This window comes from Aquarana catesbeiana, linkage group LG03, assembly GCF_042186555.1.
Source record: "Aquarana catesbeiana isolate 2022-GZ linkage group LG03, ASM4218655v1, whole genome shotgun sequence".
NCBI classification, from domain to species: domain Eukaryota; kingdom Metazoa; phylum Chordata; class Amphibia; order Anura; family Ranidae; genus Aquarana; species Aquarana catesbeiana.
This window is the reverse complement of record NC_133326.1, coordinates 672,549,639-672,568,248: the sequence shown is the minus strand read 5'-3', so window position 1 is coordinate 672,568,248 and position 18,610 is coordinate 672,549,639. Positions and strand designations below refer to the sequence as shown.

The window sequence follows — 18,610 nt, the reverse complement described above, 5'->3', positions numbered from 1 at the left end:
CTGTACCATGTCCTCAGTCTCTGACCATCTCCTGTACCATGTCCTCAGTCTCTGACCATCTCCTGTACCATGTCCTCAGTCTCTGACCATCTCCTGTACCATGTCCTCAGTCTCTGACCATCTCCTGTACCATGTCCTCAGTCTCTGACCATCTCCTGTACCATGTCCTCAGTCTCTGACCATCTCCTGTACCATGTACTCAGTCTCTGACCATCTCCTGTACCATGTCCTCAGTCTCTGACCATCTCCTGTACCATGTCCGCAGTCTCTGACCATCTCCTGTACCATGTCCGCAGTCTCTGACCATCTCCTGTACCATGTCCGCAGTCTCTGACCATCTCCTGTACCATGTCCCCAGTCTCTGACCATCTCCTGTACCATGTCCTCAGTCTCTGACCATCTCCTGTACCATGTCCTCAGTCTCTGACCATCTCCTGTACCATGTCCTCAGTCTCTGACCATCTCCTGTACCATGTCCTCAGTCTCTGACCATCTCCTGTACCATGTCCTCAGTCTCTGACCATCTCCTGTACCATGTCCTCAGTCTCTGACCATCTCCTGTACCATGTCCTCAGTCTCTGACCATCTCCTGTACCATGTCCTCAGTCTCTGGCCATCTCCTGTACCATGTCCTCAGTCTCTGACCATCTCCTGTACCATGTCCCCAGTCTGACCATCTCTTGTAACATGTCCCCAGTCTTTGACCATCTCCTCTATTATGTCCTCAGTCTCTGACCATCTCCTGTACCATGTCCTCAGTCTCTGACCATCTCCTGTACCATGTCCTCAGTCTCTGACCATCTCCTGTACCATGTCCTCAGTCTCTGACCATCTCCTGTACCATGTCCTCAGTCTCTGACCATCTCCTGTACCATGTCCTCAGTCTCTGACCATCTCCTGTACCATGTCCTCAGTCTCTGACCATCTCCTGTACCATGTCCTCAGTCTCTGATCATCCCCTGTACCATGTCCCCAGTCTCTGATCATCTCCTGTACCATGTCCCCAGTCTCTGATCATCTCCTGTACCATGTCCCCGGTCTCTGACCATCTCCGGTACCATGTCCCCGGTCTCTGACCATCTCCGGTACCATGTCCCCGGTCTCTGACCATCTCCGGTACCATGTCCCCGGTCTCTGACCATCTCCGGTACCATGTCCCCAGTCTCTGACCATCTCCGGTACCATGTCCCCAGTCTCTGACCATCTCCTGTACCATGTCCCCAGTCTCTGATCATCTCCTGTACCATGTCCCCAGTCTGACCATCTCTTGTACCATGTCCCCAGTCTTTGACCATCTCCTCTATTATGTCCTCAGTCTCTGACCATCTCCTGTACCATGTCCTCAGTCTCTGACCATCTCCTGTACCATGTCCTCAGTCTCTGACCATCTCCTGTACCATGTCCGCAGTCTCTGACCATCTCCTGTACCATGTCCTCAGTCTCTGACCATCTCCTGTACCATGTCCTCAGTCTCTGGCCATCTCCTGTACCATGTCCTCAGTCTCTGATCATCTCCTGTACCATGTCCCCAGTCTCTGATCATCTCCTGTACCATGTCCCCAATCTCTGATCATCTCCTGTACCATGTCCTCAGTCTCTGATCATCTCCTGTACCATGTCCCCAGTCTCTGACCATCTCCTGTACCATATCCTCAGTCTCTGACCATCTCCTGTACCATATCCTCAGTCTCTGACCATCTCCTGTACCATGTCCTCAGTCTCTGACCATCTCCTGTACCATGTCCCCAGTCTCTGATCATCTCCTGTACCATGTCCTCAGTTTCTGACCATCTCCTGTACCATGTCCTCAGTCTCTGACCATCTCCTGTACCATGTCCCCAGTCTGACCATCTCTTGTAACATGTCCCCAATCTTTGACCATCTCCTCTATTATGTCCTCAGTCTCTGACCATCTCCTGTACCATGTCCCCAGTTTCTGATCATCTCCTGTACCATGTCCCCAGTCTGACCATCTCTTGTAACATGTCCCCAGTCTTTGACCATCTCCTCTATTATGTCCTCAGTCTCTGACCATCTCCTGTACCATGTCCTCAGTCTCTGACCATCTCCTGTACCATGTCCCCAGTCTCTGATCATCTCCTGTACCATGTCCTCAGTTTCTGACCATCTCCTGTACCATGTCCTCAGTCTCTGACCATCTCCTGTACCATGTCCCCAGTCTGACCATCTCTTGTAACATGTCCCCAATCTTTGACCATCTCCTCTATTATGTCCTCAGTCTCTGACCATCTCCTGTACCATGTCCCCAGTCTCTGACCATCTCCTGTACCATGTCCCCAGTCTCTGACCATCTCCGGTACCATGTCCCCAGTCTCTGACCATCTCCGGTACCATGTCCCCAGTCTCTGACCATCTCCGGTACCATGTCCCCAGGCTCTGACCATCTCCGGTACCATGTCCCCAGGCTCTGACCATCTCCGGTACCATGTCCCCAGGCTCTGACCATCTCCGGTACCATGTCCTCAGTCTCTGACCATCTCCTGTACCATGTCCCCAGTCTCTGACCATCTCCTGTACCATGTCCCCAGTCTCTGACCATCTCCTGTACCATGTCCCCAGTCTCTAACCATCTCCTGTACCATGTCCTCAGTCTCTGACCATCTCCTGTACCATGTCCTCAGTCTCTGACCATCTCCTGTACCATGTCCTCAGTCTCTGACCATCTCCTGTACCATGTCCTCAGTCTCTGACCATCTCCTGTACCATGTCCTCAGTCTCTGACCATCTCCTGTACCATGTCCCCAGTCTCTGATCATCTCCTGTACCATGTCCCCAGTCTCTGATCATCTCCTGTACCATGTCCCCAGTCTGACCATCTCTTGTAACATGTCCCCAGTCTTTGACCATCTCCTCTATTATGTCCTCAGTCTCTGACCATCTCCTGTACCATGTCCCCAGTCTCTGACCATCTCCTGTACCATGTCCCCAGTCTCTGACCATCTCCGGTACCATGTCCCCAGTCTCTGACCATCTCCGGTACCATGTCCCCAGTCTCTGACCATCTCCGGTACCATGTCCCCAGTCTCTGACCATCTCCGGTACCATGTCCCCAGTCTCTAACCATCTCCGGTACCATGTCCCCAGTCTCTGACCATCTCCGGTACCATGTCCCCAGTCTCTGACCATCTCCGGTACCATGTCCCCAGTCTCTGACCATCTCCGGTACCATGTCCCCAGTCTCTGACCATCTCCGGCACCATGTCCCCAGTCTCTGACCATCTCCGGCACCATGTCCCCAGTCTCTGACCATCTCCGGTACCATGTCCGCAGTCTCTGACCATCTCCTGTACCATGTCCTCAGTCTCTGACCATCTCCTGTACCATGTCCTCAGTCTCTGACCATCTCCTGTACCATGTCCCCAGTCTGACCATCTCTTGTAACATGTCCCCAGTCTTTGACCATCTCCTCTATTATGTCCTCAGTCTCTGACCATCTCCTGTACCATGTCCTCAGTCTCTGACCATCTCCTGTACCATGTCCCCAGTCTCTGACCATCTCCTGTACCATGTCCCCAGTCTCTGACCATCTCCTGTACCATGTCCGCAGTCTCTGATCATCTCCTGTACCATGTCCCCAGTCTGACCATCTCTTGTAACATGTCCCCAGTCTTTGACCATCTCCTCTATTATGTCCTCTAGAGACTGGGGACATGGAAAAGTTGATGGTCAGAGACCGGGGACATGGTCAGAGACTGCAGACATGATACAAGAGATCAATGCAGCCTCACCAGTGTCCGTGAGATGCAGCCAGCCAGTGTCCCCACTGCAGCGTAGCCAGTGTCCCCAGTAGTGCAGCCAGTGTCCCCAGTAGTGCAGCCAGTGTCCCCAGTAGTGCAGCCAGTGTCCCCAGTAGTGCAGCCAGTGTCCCCAGTAGTGCAGCCAGTGTCCCCAGTAGTGCAGCCAGTGTCCCCAGTAGTGCAGCCAGTGTCCCCAGCAGTGCAGCCAGTGTCCCCAGCAGTGCAGCCAGTGCCCCCATTGCAGCGCAGCCAGCGTCCCCATTGCAGCCAGTGAAGGGAGAGGAGCTGCTGCCTATTTGATTACAGCGTCGGCAATCCTGGAGGGTGATCTGTCTATCAAATTCCCCGGACAAGAGGGAGGGGCTGTATGTGACAGCGCGCAGCGGGGAATACACAGCTATTGAAATGAAAGCTGTGATGTTACCGGCGCTGTAATCAAACAGGCGGTGGCTCTCCCCGCTTTCAACGATATAGGAATTCCCCCCGATAGGAGGCACCAGCGGCAGGGGCAGAGCCCAGCCCAGGCCCCGCCCCATTTTCTGAGCCAGTATTGTCAAAAATTCTTTTTCGGCTTTTTGCCGAAAGGGCCAATTTCGGCCGATATGTTTCGGTGGCCGAAATTTCGGTGCATCCCTACCTTCAATACATCCTCCATGTGTCCGTGACCCTGTCATCAAGGGGAAAGAAACAGATCATATAACACAATGACCTTAAAATACATCCTCCATGTGCCCGTGATCCTGTCATCACAGGTCACAGATCATTTAACACAATAACCCTATTATGCATCCCCCATGTGTCCGTGACCCTGTCCTGTCATCAAGGGGAAAGAAACAGATCATATAACACAATGACCTTAAAATACATCCTCCATGTTTCCGTGATCCTGTCATCACAGGGCACAGATCAAGTAACACAATGACCCTATAATACATCCTCCATGTGTCAGTGATCCTGTCCTATCACCACAGGGGAATATCCAGAACATATAACACAATGACCCTATAATACATCCTCCTTGTGTCTGTGATCCTGTCCTGTCATCACAGGGGTAAGACACAAATCATATAATACAATTACACTAATACATCCTCCATGTGTCTGTGACCCTGTCCAATCATCATGGGTGAAGGCACAGATCATATAACACAATGGTCCTATAATACACCCTCCATGTGTCCGTGATCCTGTCATCACAGGGCACAGATCATATAAAACAATGACCCTAAAATACATTCTCCATTTGTCCGTGATAATGACCTGTAAACACAGGGTAAGGCACAGATCATGCAACACAATGACCCTAAAATACATCCTCCATGTGTCTGATCCTGTCATCAAAGGGGAAGGCCCAGATCATATAAAACAATGACCCTAAAATACATCCTCCATGTGTCCGTGATCTTATCACAGTGAAAGGCACAGATCATATACAATGACCCTATAATACATCCTCCATGTGTCCGTGATCCTGTCCTATCATCACAAGACACAGACCATATAACACAATGACCCTATAATACATCCTCCATGTGTCCGTGACCCTGTCTTGTCATCACAGGGGAAGGCACACATCATACAACACTTTTTTCCCATTTTGGATAGAGTAAGGGAGGGTTATAGCCCCTGTTCATTTTTTTATGCCATCCGTTCATTTCCTGCCCCATAGCCAAACAGGAAGTGAGAGGAAAGCTCTGCAGATTAAGGAAATCCCCCCCAAGGCCCTCAGAACTAGTGTCCCCACTGAAAAATATTTCAGGGCAGGTCTTAAACAGGAAGGGGTGTGACCTTGACAGGAAGGGGTGGATCATATTTAAGTTAGGGGCTGAGCGAGTTTAGTCATGCCTACGGCAGCACAAAACCTAAATACACCACTGCCTATAATACATCCTCCATGTGTCCTTGACCCTGTCCTGTCATCACAGGAGAAGGCACGGATCATATAACACAATGACCCTATAATACATCCTCCATGTGTCCGTCACCGTGTCCTGTGTCATCACAGGGGAAGCCACAGATCATATACAATGACCCTAAATATACATCCTTCATGTGTTGGTGATCCTATCACAGGAGAAGGCACAGATCATATAACACGATGACCCTAAAATACATCCTCCATGTGTCCGTGACCCTGTCCTGTCATCACAGGGGAAGGCACACATCATACAACACTTTTTTCCCATTTTTGATAGAGTAAAGGAGGGTTATAGCCCCTGTTCATTTTTTATGCCATCCGTTCCTTTCCTGCCCCATAGCCAAACAGGAAGTGAGAGGAAATCTCTGCAGATTAAGGAACCCCCCCCCCCCCCCCCAAGGCCCTCAGAACTATTGTCCCCACTGAAAAATATTTCAGGACAGGTCTTAAACAGGAAGGGGTGTGACCTTGACAGGAAGGGGTGGATCATATTCAAGTTAGGGGCTGCACGAATTTAGTCAGGCCTAGGGCAGCACAAAACCTAAATACACCACTGCCTATAATACATCCTCCATGTGTCCGTCACCCAGTCTTATCACAGGGGAAGGCCTAGATAATATAATGACCCTATAATACATCCTCAGTGTGTCCGTGCTCCTGTCCTGTCATCACAGGGGAAGGCACAGATTATAACACAAAGACCCTATAATACATCCTCCATGTGTCCGTGACCCTGTTCCGTCATTACAGTGAAAGGCACAGATCATATACAATGACCCTATAATACATCCTCCATGTGTCTGTGATGCTGTCATCACAGAGGAAGGCCCAGATCATATAACACAATGACCCTATAATAAATCCTCCGTGTCAGTGATCCTGTCCTGTCATCACAGGGCAAGACACAGATCATGTAAAATAAGGACCCCATAATGCACCCTCCATGTGTCTGTGACCCTTTCCTGTCATTACAGGGCAAGGCACAGATCATATAACACAATGACCCTATAATTCATCCTCCATGTGTTCGTGACCCTGTCCTATTAAGACAGAGGAATGCCCAGATCATATAACACAAAGATCCTATAATACATCCCCCATGTGTCCGTGATCCTGTCCTATCACAGGGGAAAGCCCAGATCATATACAATGACCCTATAATACATTCTCCATGTGTCCATGATCCTGTTCTGTAAAAGGGGAAGGCACATATCAAATAACACAATGACCCTATAATACAACCTCCATATGTCCGTGACCCTGTTATCACAGGTGAAGGCCCAGATCATATAACACAATGACCCTATAATACATCCTTCATGTGTCTATGACTCTGTCCTGTCATCACAAAGTTAGCCACATATCAAATAACACAATGACCCTATAATACATCCTCCATGTGTCCATGATCCTGTCCTATCAGGGGAAGGCACAGATCATTTAACAAAATGACACTATAATACATCCTCCATGTGTCCATGATCCTGTCATCACAGGGGAAGGCACAGATAATTTTACACAATGACAGTATAATACAACCTCCATGTGTCCGTGATAATGTCCTATTATCACAAGGCACAGATCATATAAACAGAATGACATGTGTCCGTGACCCTGTGCTATCATCACCGGGGAATTTCCAGAACATAAAACACAATGACCCTATAATACATCCTCCATGTGTCCGTGATCCTGTCCCGTCACCACAGGTGAAGGCACAGATCATATAACACAGTGACCCTTTAGTACATCCTCCATGTGTCCATGATCCTGTCCTATCACAGGGGGAAGACACAGATCATATAAAACAATGACCCTATAATACATCCTCCATGTGTTTGTGATCCTGTCCGTTCATCAGAGGGGAAGGCACAGATCATACAACACAATGAACCTACAATTAGGGATGCAACAAATAGTTTTTTTGGTGCCGAAACCAATACCAAAAATAAATCTTCCTCGATCCCAAAAACCGAAACCGATACCGAAAGTGACCGTTTTTAAAAATATTTTCATACAGGAGATGGTCAGAGACTGGGGACATGGTACAGGAGATGGTCAGAGACTGAGGACATGGTACAGGAGATGGTCAGAGACTGCGGACATGGTACAGGAGATGGTCAGACTGGGGACATGGTACAGGAGATGGTCAGACTGAGGACATGGTACAGGAGATGGTCAGAGACTGAGGACATGGTACAGGAGATGGTCAGAGACTGCGGACATGGTACAGGAGATGGTCAGACTGGGGACATGGTACAGGAGATGGTCAGACTGAGGACATGGTACAGGAGATGGTCAGAGACTGAGGACATGGTACAGGAGATGGTCAGAGACTGCGGACATGGTACAGGAGATGGTCAGAGACTGCGGACATGGTACAGGAGATGGTCAGAGACTGCGGACATGGTACAGGAGATGGTCAGACTGGGGACATGGTACAGGAGATGGTCAGACTGAGGACATGGTACAGGAGATGGTCAGAGACTGAGGACATGGTACAGGAGATGGTCAGAGACTGAGGACATGGTACAGGAGATGGTCAGAGACTGAGGACATGGTACAGGAGATGGTCAGAGACTGCGGACATGGTACAGGAGATGGTCAGAGACTGGGGACATGGTACAGGAGATGGTCAGAGACTGGGGACATGGTACAGGAGATGGTCAGAGACTGGGGACATGGTACAGGAGATGGTCAGACTGGGGACATGGTACAGGAGATGGTCAGACTGGGGACATGGTACAGGAGATGGTCAGAGACTGCGGACATGGTACAGGAGATGGTCAGAGACTGGGGACATGGTACAGGAGATGGTCAGAGACTGGGGACATGGTACAGGAGATGGTCAGACTGGGGACATGGTACAGGAGATGGTCAGAGACTGCAGACATGATACAAGAGATCAATGCAGCCTCACCAGTGCCCGTCAGATGCAGCCAGCCAGTGTCCCCAGTAAGGCAGCCAGTGTCCCCATTGCAGCGCAGCCAGCGTCCCCAGTAGTGCAGCCAGTGCCCCCAGTAGTGCAGCCAGCGCCCCCATTGCAGCCAGCGAAGGGAGAGGAGAGGAGCCGCTGCCTGTTTGATTACAGCGTCAGCAATCCTGGAGGGTGATCTGTCTATCAAAATTCCCCGGACAAGAGGGAGGGGCTGTATGTGACAGCGCACAGCGGGGAATACACAGCTATTGAAATGAAAGCTGTGATGTTACCGGCACTGTAATCAAACAGGCGGCGGCTCTCCCCTATTCAACCATATAGGAAGTCCCACTGAAGTCCCCCCCCCCGCCCCATTTTCGGCACCAAAAATTTTCTTTCGGCTTTTTGCCGAAAGGGCCATTTTCGGCCGATATGTTTCGGTGGCTGCAATTTCGGTGCATCCCTACCTACAATACATCCTCCATGTGTCTGTGATCCTGTCATCACAGGGCACAGATCATTTAACACAATGACCCTATAATACATCCTCCATGTGTCCATGATCCTGTCCTGTCCTCACAGGGGAAGGCCCAGATCATATAAACTATTGACCCTTATAAAACATCCTCCATGTGTCAGTGATCCTGTCCTATCATCACTGGGGAATTTTCAGAACATATAACACAATGATCCTATAATACATCCTCCATGTGTCAGTGATCCTGTCCTGCCATCACAGGGGAAGGCACAGATCATATAAAACTATGACCCTATAATACATCCTCCATGTGTCTGTGATCCTGTCCTGCCATCACAGGGGAAGGCACAGATCATATAACAACCTTATAATACATCCTCCATGTGTCCGTGATCCTGTCCTGTCATCACAGGGGAAGGCACACATCATATAATACAATTACACTAATACATCCTCCATGTGTCCGCGACTCTGTCTGATCATCACAGGGGAAGGCCCAGATCATATAAAACAATGACCCTAAAATACATCCTCCATGTGTCCGTGATCCCGTCATCACAGGGCACAGACCATATAACACAATGACCTTATAATACATCCTTCATGTGTCCATGACACTGTCCTGTCAACACATGGGAAGGCCCAGATTATATAACACTATGACCCTATAATACATCCTCCATGTGTCCGTGACCCTGTCCTGTCATCAAGGGGAAAGGAACAGATCATATTACACAATGACCCTAAAATACATCCTCCATTTGTCCGTGATCCTGACCTCTCATGACATGGGAAGGCACAGATCATATAACACAATGACCCTATAATACATCCTCCATGTGTCCGTAAATCTGTCCTATCACCACGGGGGGGGGGGGGGGGGGGTCACAGATCATATACAATGACCCTATAATACATCCTCCATGTGTCCGTAAATCTGTCCTATCACCACGGGGGGGGGGGGGGGGGGGGGGGCACAGATCATAGACAATGACCCTATAATACATCCTCCATGTGTCCGTGATCCTGGCCTGTCATCACAGGGGAAGACACAGATCATGTAAAATAAGGACCCTATAATACACCCTCCATGTGTTCGTGACTCTGTCCTATCATGACAGAGGAATGCCCAGATCATATAACACAATGACCCTATAATACATCCTCCATATGTCCGTGACCCTGTACGATCATCACAGAGGAAGGCACAGATCATACAACACAATGAACCTACAATACATCCTCCATGTGTCCGTAGCCCTGTCCTGTCATCACAGGGCACAGATCATATAAAACAAAGACCCTAAAATACATCCTCCATATGTTCATGAAACCTGTCCTGTCATCACAAGGGAAGGCACAGATCATATAATACAATTACACTAATCCAGGGATCCTCAAACTACGGCCCTCCAGCTGTTGCAGAACTACACATCCCATGAGGCATTGTAAAACTCTGACATTCACAGACATGACGAGGCATGATGGGAATTGTAGTTCCTGAACAACTGGAGGGCTGTAGTTGGAAGACCCCTGCACTAATACATCCTCCATGTGTCTGTGACCCTGTCCTATCATTACAGGGGAATTACACTATAATACACCCTCCATGTGGCCATGACCCTGTCCTGTCAAAGGGGAAGGTACAGATCATGGAACACAATGACCCTATAATACATCCTCCATGTGTCCATGATCCTGTCATCACAGGTGAAGTCACAGATCATATAACACAATGACATTGTAATACATCCTCCATATGTCCGTGATTTATCTTATCACAGGGGGAGGCACAGATCATACAACACAATGACAATATAATACATCCTCCATGTGTCTGTGAACCTGTCCTGTCATCAAAGGGGAGGGCACAGATCATATAACACAATGACCCTATAATACATTCTCCATGTGTCCGTGACCCTGTCATATGATCTGTGCCCTGTGATGACAGGACAGGGTCACGGACACATGGAGGATGTTTTATATTGTCATTGTGTTATATGATCTGTGCCCTGTGATGACAGAACACAATGCCCTTATCATACATCCTCCATATGTCCGTGACCTTGTCCTATCATCACAGGGCACAGACTATATAACACAATGACCTTATATTACATCCTCCATGTGTCAGTGATTCTGTCCTGTCATCACAGGACTAGGTCCACCCCCTACCTCTTGTACCATCCACGCTAACAGACTATATAATGTTTGGGGGTTATTAGTCATTTTATAGCAAATAAATACGGTTTTAAACTTGTAAACAAAAAGTGGTCTTCAAGTGGTTAAAATGCATCCCTAAATCTGAGGTCACAGGAAGTGTTGGGCCCCGTGTCTTCTTGCGTCTGAAGACTGTGAGGGTCCCTTCTCAGGGGCTCATGTCACTGCTGGGGTGACAGGGACACTTCTCATTGGCTGTCCAGCGTCGGGGTCCCCACAGGCTGCAGAGGTGTGGTGATATCATACAGAACAAGTCTGGCTCCTGCTGGGCCTACCGGTCTCCACTCCTGGAATAAGTGCTGCTGAGGGCCATGTGGTGGTACACCCTGGTGATAAAATTGGTTGTATAAAAAGGTCCACCAAACTCTTCTACAGCAGGATGCCATGGGGGTCTTCCTGGAGACAGAGGGGTGGACCGTTGTGCAAATTCCTAGAGAAGGTCAAGTCGAAGCAGCCCACCAAAAAATCCCCAAAATCAGATCCGGTCTTTCCTTTTCATACTCTTCCCCAACTGATAAAAATCCACCTCTGATGGCACACTTACTTCACCTCTGAATCTCATCACCGTGTTGGTCGTTTTCTTGGATTTTCTGGCTCCTCTCTTTCCTGAGCTCTCTCCACCTGCCACCAATCTTCTGCTTTTCTTCCCCAACACTTTCCCGTCATCGGAAACGTCTCCCTTCTCATCTGTCAGATCAAAGCAGAAACCAGAAGATGGTCACAGATGATAAACCTCCCATACAGCAATATGTAAGACACAAGCAACTGTCTTCACAACAGTCCCCCAGGGACTACAAGGCTCAGCCAGAACAAGTGCTGCATGGAGGAGGGGCGCTCCAGGCTTGAGTCAGGGTGAGTTATACAATCTTCAGCCCCCCATTACTGTCTTCACAGCTCCCCCTCCATTAATCTCCTCACATCTTTCTTCATTATTGTCCTCCAGGGGCAAGTGGGCAATTAATGGGGCCCCCGGGCGATAGTAGATCATGAGGCCCCGCCAACACTCAAGCCACACAAAGCCCCGCCTACATATTGCACAGTCCACATGAGATGTATTCGTCACACAAATGTTCAAAATTAATGTTTAATAAGTTAAGAAAATAAAGAAAAATAAAAGTAACAATGGCGAGTCCTAATTTGACAGGTGTGGGGATGTGCATGTATGGCCCAAAACAGACAGTGTGCATTGGGGGCCTCTCACCCCACACCTTTCAGATTAGGACCTGTGTTTGTACAGCCGTCGCATCCCAACAAGCGGCTTAAGCCGTACAAACCACTCATTCACACTGCGTGTGTGCGAAAGAGAACCTGTGTGAATGAGCCCTTCATTTGTTTTAATTTTTACATTTCTTTTTTTTTTTACTTTTCTTTGTTGCAATAAACCTTGTTGGGTGGGTGAAGGGGCTTTAGTGAGCTATTGGGATCTAAATAGACCCCTGAAGTCTCACTTTGTAGAGAAAGGGAGGAAAGAAGCATTGCCCCCAGTCCATTTCTCTGCAGCCTCAGCTCTACTGCAGATAAATGAAGAGGACAGAGGCTCCTCCCGCATTCATACACTGCAGTGTAGGGACCTCTGCTCAGTTATATCTGTGATTAGAGGGGGGGAGCGGCTTCTTCATACAAAGCCATACAGACAGGGAGAGATCCCTCCATGTAACTACACCCCCCCCCTGACTGTCCATGGGATTGCCTTTGCTGCCCGGCCTGCTGTGTGCTCCTCCCCCTCCTCCTCTCATCTACTTCATACAAAGCCATACAGAGGAGATCTCGTATGTTGTGAAAATCTCCAGTGCAAATAAAAATTGTGTAGAAGTATATTACCGCCCACTGTGTATTTACGTCGCTACTTTGAGGTTTGCTGCCATTATCCCGATATATTTTTAAACGGTGGGCGGTCCGCTTTCACATAAAAACTGCCCCAGCGGCGGATTTGCCACAAGATCACATTTATGGGCTGACTGGAGCCATCGGGAATGATCCATGTATAATGTTTGGGGGGTTCTAAGTAATTTTCTAGCGAAAAATTCTGATTTTAACTTGTAAACAAAATGTCAGAAATAAGCTGTGTATGGCCGGCGTTATTCTACATGTTGAATAGATTTTATATTATAGAGAATGCCATAGTGGGACATTCTGTCTGTACTGTTGAAGATGATGTCCCAAGGTCACTGCTAGGATTTTATACTAATTGAAATAAAAAGAGCGTGAAACTTGTCTTTATCATTGGTCAGGAGTAAAGTAACATCCATTTACTAAACATCACTGTCTCATTTATTACAGGAAGACTGAAGAATCGCTGCCTTACAGATCTACACCAAGGAAGAGGTTTCCAAAGAAGACCACAGAACATGGATCTTCCATGGACCATGGGGGGGGGAAGGAGACAAAGACAAGAGGGGACAAGCGGAAGAGGGGACGAGGGGAAGAGGGGAAGAGGGGACGAGGGGACGAGGGGACGAGGGGACGAGGGGACGAGGGGACGAGGGGAAGAGGGGAAGAGGGGACGAGGGGACGAGGGGACGAGGGGACGAGGGGAAGAGGGGAAGAGGGGAAGAGGGGACGATGGGAAGAGGGGAAGAGGGGACGAGGGGACGAGGGGAAGAGGAAAAGAGGGGACGAGGGGAAGAGGGGAAGAGGGGAAGAGGGGAAGAGGGGAAGAGGGGAAGAGGAGAAGAGGAAAAGAGGGGACGAGGGGAAGAGGAGAAGAGGGGAAGAGGAGAAGAGGAAAAGAGGGGACGAGGGGAAGAGGAGAAGAGGAGAAGAGGGGAAGAGGGGAAGAGGGGACGACTGGAAGAGGAGAAGAGGGGACGAGGGGAAGAGGGGACGAGGGGACATATGGACATAGACAAGAGGGGACATAGACAAGAGGGGACATAGACAAGAGGGGACATAGACAAGAGGGGACATAGACAAGAGGGGACATAGACAAGAGGGGACATAGACAAGAGGGGACATAGACAAGAGGGGACATAGACAAGAGGGGACATGATGGGGAAGGGGGGTAATGTGGATACCATAGGAGGAATGCGATAGGTTGACAGTTCGGGTGCGGGTTTGTACAGATCTACGCACGCCATCTACATCAGGAAAAATGATTCCATAGAAGAAGACCACAGAACATGGATAGACCAGAGGTGACCATGATGGGGGGTAAAGGGGGTAATGGGGATACCATGGGAGGAACGGGATAGGTTGACACTTGGGGTGCGGGGTTGTACAGATCTATACCAATACTATATGTAATATATTTTTTAATAGATCTCTTGATCCAGGGAAAATCCGATTGACTCTCGGGGGATCAGGAAGGAATTTTTTCCTCTGCTGTAGCAAATTGGATCATGCGCTGCTGGGGTTTTTCGTCTTCCACTGGATCAACTGTGGGTATAGAAATGGGTACATTGGAGTGTACGATATTTTTTATTTACTTTATGGTTGAACTAGATGGACTTGTGTCTTTATTCAACCTGACTATGTAACTATGATGGGAGTAGGGGGTAATGGGGATACCATAAGAGGAATGTGATTGGTTGACACTTGGGGTGCGGGGTTGTACAGATCTAGGCCATCTAAATCAGGAAAAAGGTTTACAAAGAAGACCACAGAACATGGATCTTCTATGGACAATGGGTGGGACAGGGGGGCATGAACAATGGGGATCATGATAGGGATAGGGGGGTAGTGGGGATACCATGGGAGGAACGCGATAGGTTGACATTCAGGGTGTGGGGTTGTCCAGCTCTATGCCACCTACATCAGCAAAAAGGTTTCCAAAGAAGATCACAGAGCATGGATCTTCCATGGACCATGGGGGAAGGGGGGGGGATATAGACAAGAGGGGACGTGAAGGCATTAAACCAAACAACAACCTGGAGATTTCAAAACCATTTCCACCTGAAAGGAAGGAGGAGATCTTTAGGCTGAAGATGTATGCACAGATGGACAGAGCATGTGATTTCTTCATCCTCAAATCGAGGACCACCGAGATTTTTTGACCAAAGCCAAGATTAATTCTTAATTGCAGATGAGTTTGGCTACGTGCCCAGGTAATAACAGGACTAACAATTATATACTGACACACACTGGTCAACATACAATGACTGGCATGCACTGACCTACACTAACAGAGGACGTCCAGATGTACATAAACTGACTGGTCCACGTTTTAGAGATGCACACAGACAACCAAATTAGGAGAGAGTAGATCGCACACACAGATTATAGGATGAGGCATACCACATACATACATCCAACATTAGAAAAATGATGACTAGCATCCAGTAGGGTAGCTTAGTGTAGTTAGTGTAGGTCCTGCCCTAGAAGAGTCTACCTTGCCGTGGTGGGCAGGCTTGGAATCTCAAAAGTGTCAGCAAGTGTGTCACTCCTGGCCAAATGATTTTACCAAAGGACTCTTGGTTTAATCCGAGTATATACAGTTGGAAAAGGATAAAATGTGTATAGGTCCATAAAAATACTTTCATAAACACACAATAAAAATTTGGTATATTTACATTTGAATTGCTTCCTCTCATTTAATCCTTTCATGACCGGGGGTCATTACCATTTGGATGCACAGGCCACATTTGCAAGGCTGGAAAGGGCACTATGGCTACTTCTTCCACTTCTGGTGTGTGTAGAAATGTGTAATAGGTGTTTATGTATTAACATGTGTCCTAACCATGTATATATGTATGTAATGACAAGCCCCTTATGTGACAGTAATGACAAGGTCCTCTCAATGGAGAGATCAGGGGTCTTCTAGCTTCACCCCAAGAACAGGATATACGATTAAATCCTGTAATAAAACATTCCCCTTAAATTGATTGTAAAGGATAGTTTTTAATTTTTTTTTAAAATAACAAACACGTCATACTTACCTCCACTGTGCAGCTCGTTTTGCACAGAGTGGCCCCGAACATCCTCTTCTGGGGTCCCGCTGCGGCTCTCGTGGCTCCTCCCCACAAAAGATAACCCCCTCTGGGAAGTGCTCTCCTGAGGGGGTTACCTTGTGGGCGCGCCGCCGGGTGTATGACTCGGCCCCGCCCCCCCACGTCATTGGATTTGATCGACAGCAGAGGGAGCCAATGGCTGCGCTGATATCAATCTATCCAAAGAAGAGCCGAGAAGTTGTGGAGAGCGCGACGCAGGATCGCGCCCACGGAAATTCGGGGCTCAGGTAAGTAAAACGGGGAGGGGGGCGCAGGACCCTGCAAGGTGTTTTTCACCTTAATGCATAGGATGTATTAAGGTGAAGAAACATGAGGGTTTACAACCCCTTTAACCTCTTCAGATCCGCGCTATTGTCAAATGACGGCAACAGCGCGGATCTACATTGCCGGGACTACGTCTATTGACGTCGTCCCGTGCATGAGCGGCCTGCGCGCTCCCTGCGGGGTCTATGAGACTCGCCTGATCACAGATCAGAGTAAGGGGTCGGTCCCGACCCCTTACCACATGATCAGCTGTCAGCCAATGACAGCTGATCATGTGATGTAAACAGAGACGGTAATCAGCTATTTTTCCTCCTCGCGCTGACAGCGTGAGGAGGAAAAAAAAACCTGATCACCGGCGATCATCTGCCCCCACAGAAATAGGCAGCAATGCCGCCTACCAGTGCTCACCAGCGTCACCCATCAGTGCCCACAGTGCCATCCATTAGTGCCATCCATCAGTGCCCACACTGCCACCCATCAGTGCCACCCATCAGCGTCCACAGTGCCACCCATAAGCGCCCACATCAGTGCTGCACATCAGTGCCACCTATCAGTGCCCATCAGTGTCACATACCAGTGCCCATAAGTGCCCATCAGTGCCGCCCATCAGTGCCACCCATCAGCGCCCATCAGTGGCCATCCGTGCCGCCTTATCTGTGCCCATCAGTGCCGCCTTAACTGTGCCTATCAGTGCCGCCTTAACTGTGCCTATCCATGCCCATCAGTGCAGCCTACCAGTGCCCACCAGTGCCGCCTCATCAGCGCATATCAATGAAGGAGAAAAATTACCTGTTTGCAAAATTTTATAACAAACTATGAAACATGATTTTTTTTTTTTCAAAATTTCCCATCTTTTTTTGTTTGTTTAGCAAAAAATAAAAATCCCAGCTGTGATTAAATACCACCAAAATAAAGCTCTATTTGTGGGAAAAAAATGATAAAAATTTCATTTGGGTACAGTGTTGTATGACTGCGCAATTGTCATTCAAAGTGCGTCAGCGCTGAAAGCTGAAAATTGGTCTGGGCAGGAGGGGGGTTTAAGTGCCCAGTAAGCAAGTGGTTAAAGTTGAACTCTGGGGAAGAACAATGTTGGTCCTTTTGCTGTTTAAAAATAATGAGCTCTACTGATACCTGTCCCATGTTTGGCTGCTTCTCTATTTGGTAAAAATGTTACATTCATTCAGCTCCCACATAACTAAGTGCTCAATATCTGGCATTGATATTTGTAGTTCCGGCTGCAGTAGACTGATCGTAGCAGGTAACTCATTGTACACCTCCTCCATTCAGAAAAGGCCTTGTGTTCTTTTTACTAAATGCATAGCTTTCTGTGATGTGAGGAGGGGAGCATGAATGAACAATCATAGAAAGTCTTGCATTCAGTGAAAAGGACACAAGGCATTTTCTGAATGGAGGAAGTTCCCGGTTTTCCCAGAGTCCAGCTTTAAGCCTAAATTTGTGTTTGTTGAGGTTCAAAAGCCAGTGGGAAGCAGGTTGTGCTTTATGGGGGCCCTTGCAAATGGGAAAAAGAAACTGCTTGTATGAATGAAGATGCAGCTGGGAGGGAAACACTAAGGGTCCTTTCACACTGGGGCGGGGGCGTTGTCGGCAGTAAAACGCCGCTATTGTAAGCGGCGCTTTACCGTCGGTATGCAGCCGCTAGTGGGGCGGTTTTACCCCCCTGCTAGCAGCAGAGAAAGGGTTAAAACCACCGCAAAGCGCCTCTGCAGAGGCGCTTTGCCGGCGGTATAGCCGCGCCGTCCCATTGATTTCAATGGGCAGGAGCGGTGAAGGAGCGGTATACACTCCGCTCCTTCACTGCTCCGAAGATGCTGCTGGCAGGACTTTTTTTTACCATCCTGCCAGCGCATCGCTCCAGTGTGAAAGCCCTCGGGGCTTTCACACTGGAATGAAAGCAGCGGCACTTTCGGGTCGGTTTGCAGGCGCTATTATTAGCGCAATAGCGCCTGCAAACCGCCCCAGTGTGAAAGGATCCTTAGAGCTCTGACTACATCCAAACAATGGGATGGAGATCTCCCTAGGATATACAGGAGTCAGACAGAGGGATGGAGGCAACGCTGTATCTTGGCCTAGGCCAACAAGGCCCAG

General features: G+C 48.7%; 1 protein-coding gene across 3 annotated transcripts in view; it reads right to left on the bottom strand.

Annotated features, from left to right (window-relative positions):
- LOC141133477 (uncharacterized) overlaps positions 1-18,610 on the bottom strand; it is a 156,855-nt gene that overhangs the window by 87,617 nt on the left and 50,628 nt on the right. For 2 of the 3 annotated variants that reach the window (XM_073622870.1, XM_073622871.1), the window contains exon 2: positions 11,839-11,981. The exons of the other annotated variant lie outside the window; for it this stretch is intronic. In XM_073622870.1, coding sequence (XP_073478971.1) covers positions 11,839-11,981 — 143 coding nt within the window. The remainder of the gene's footprint in view (positions 1-11,838; positions 11,982-18,610) is intronic. 3 annotated transcript variants of the gene reach the window in all.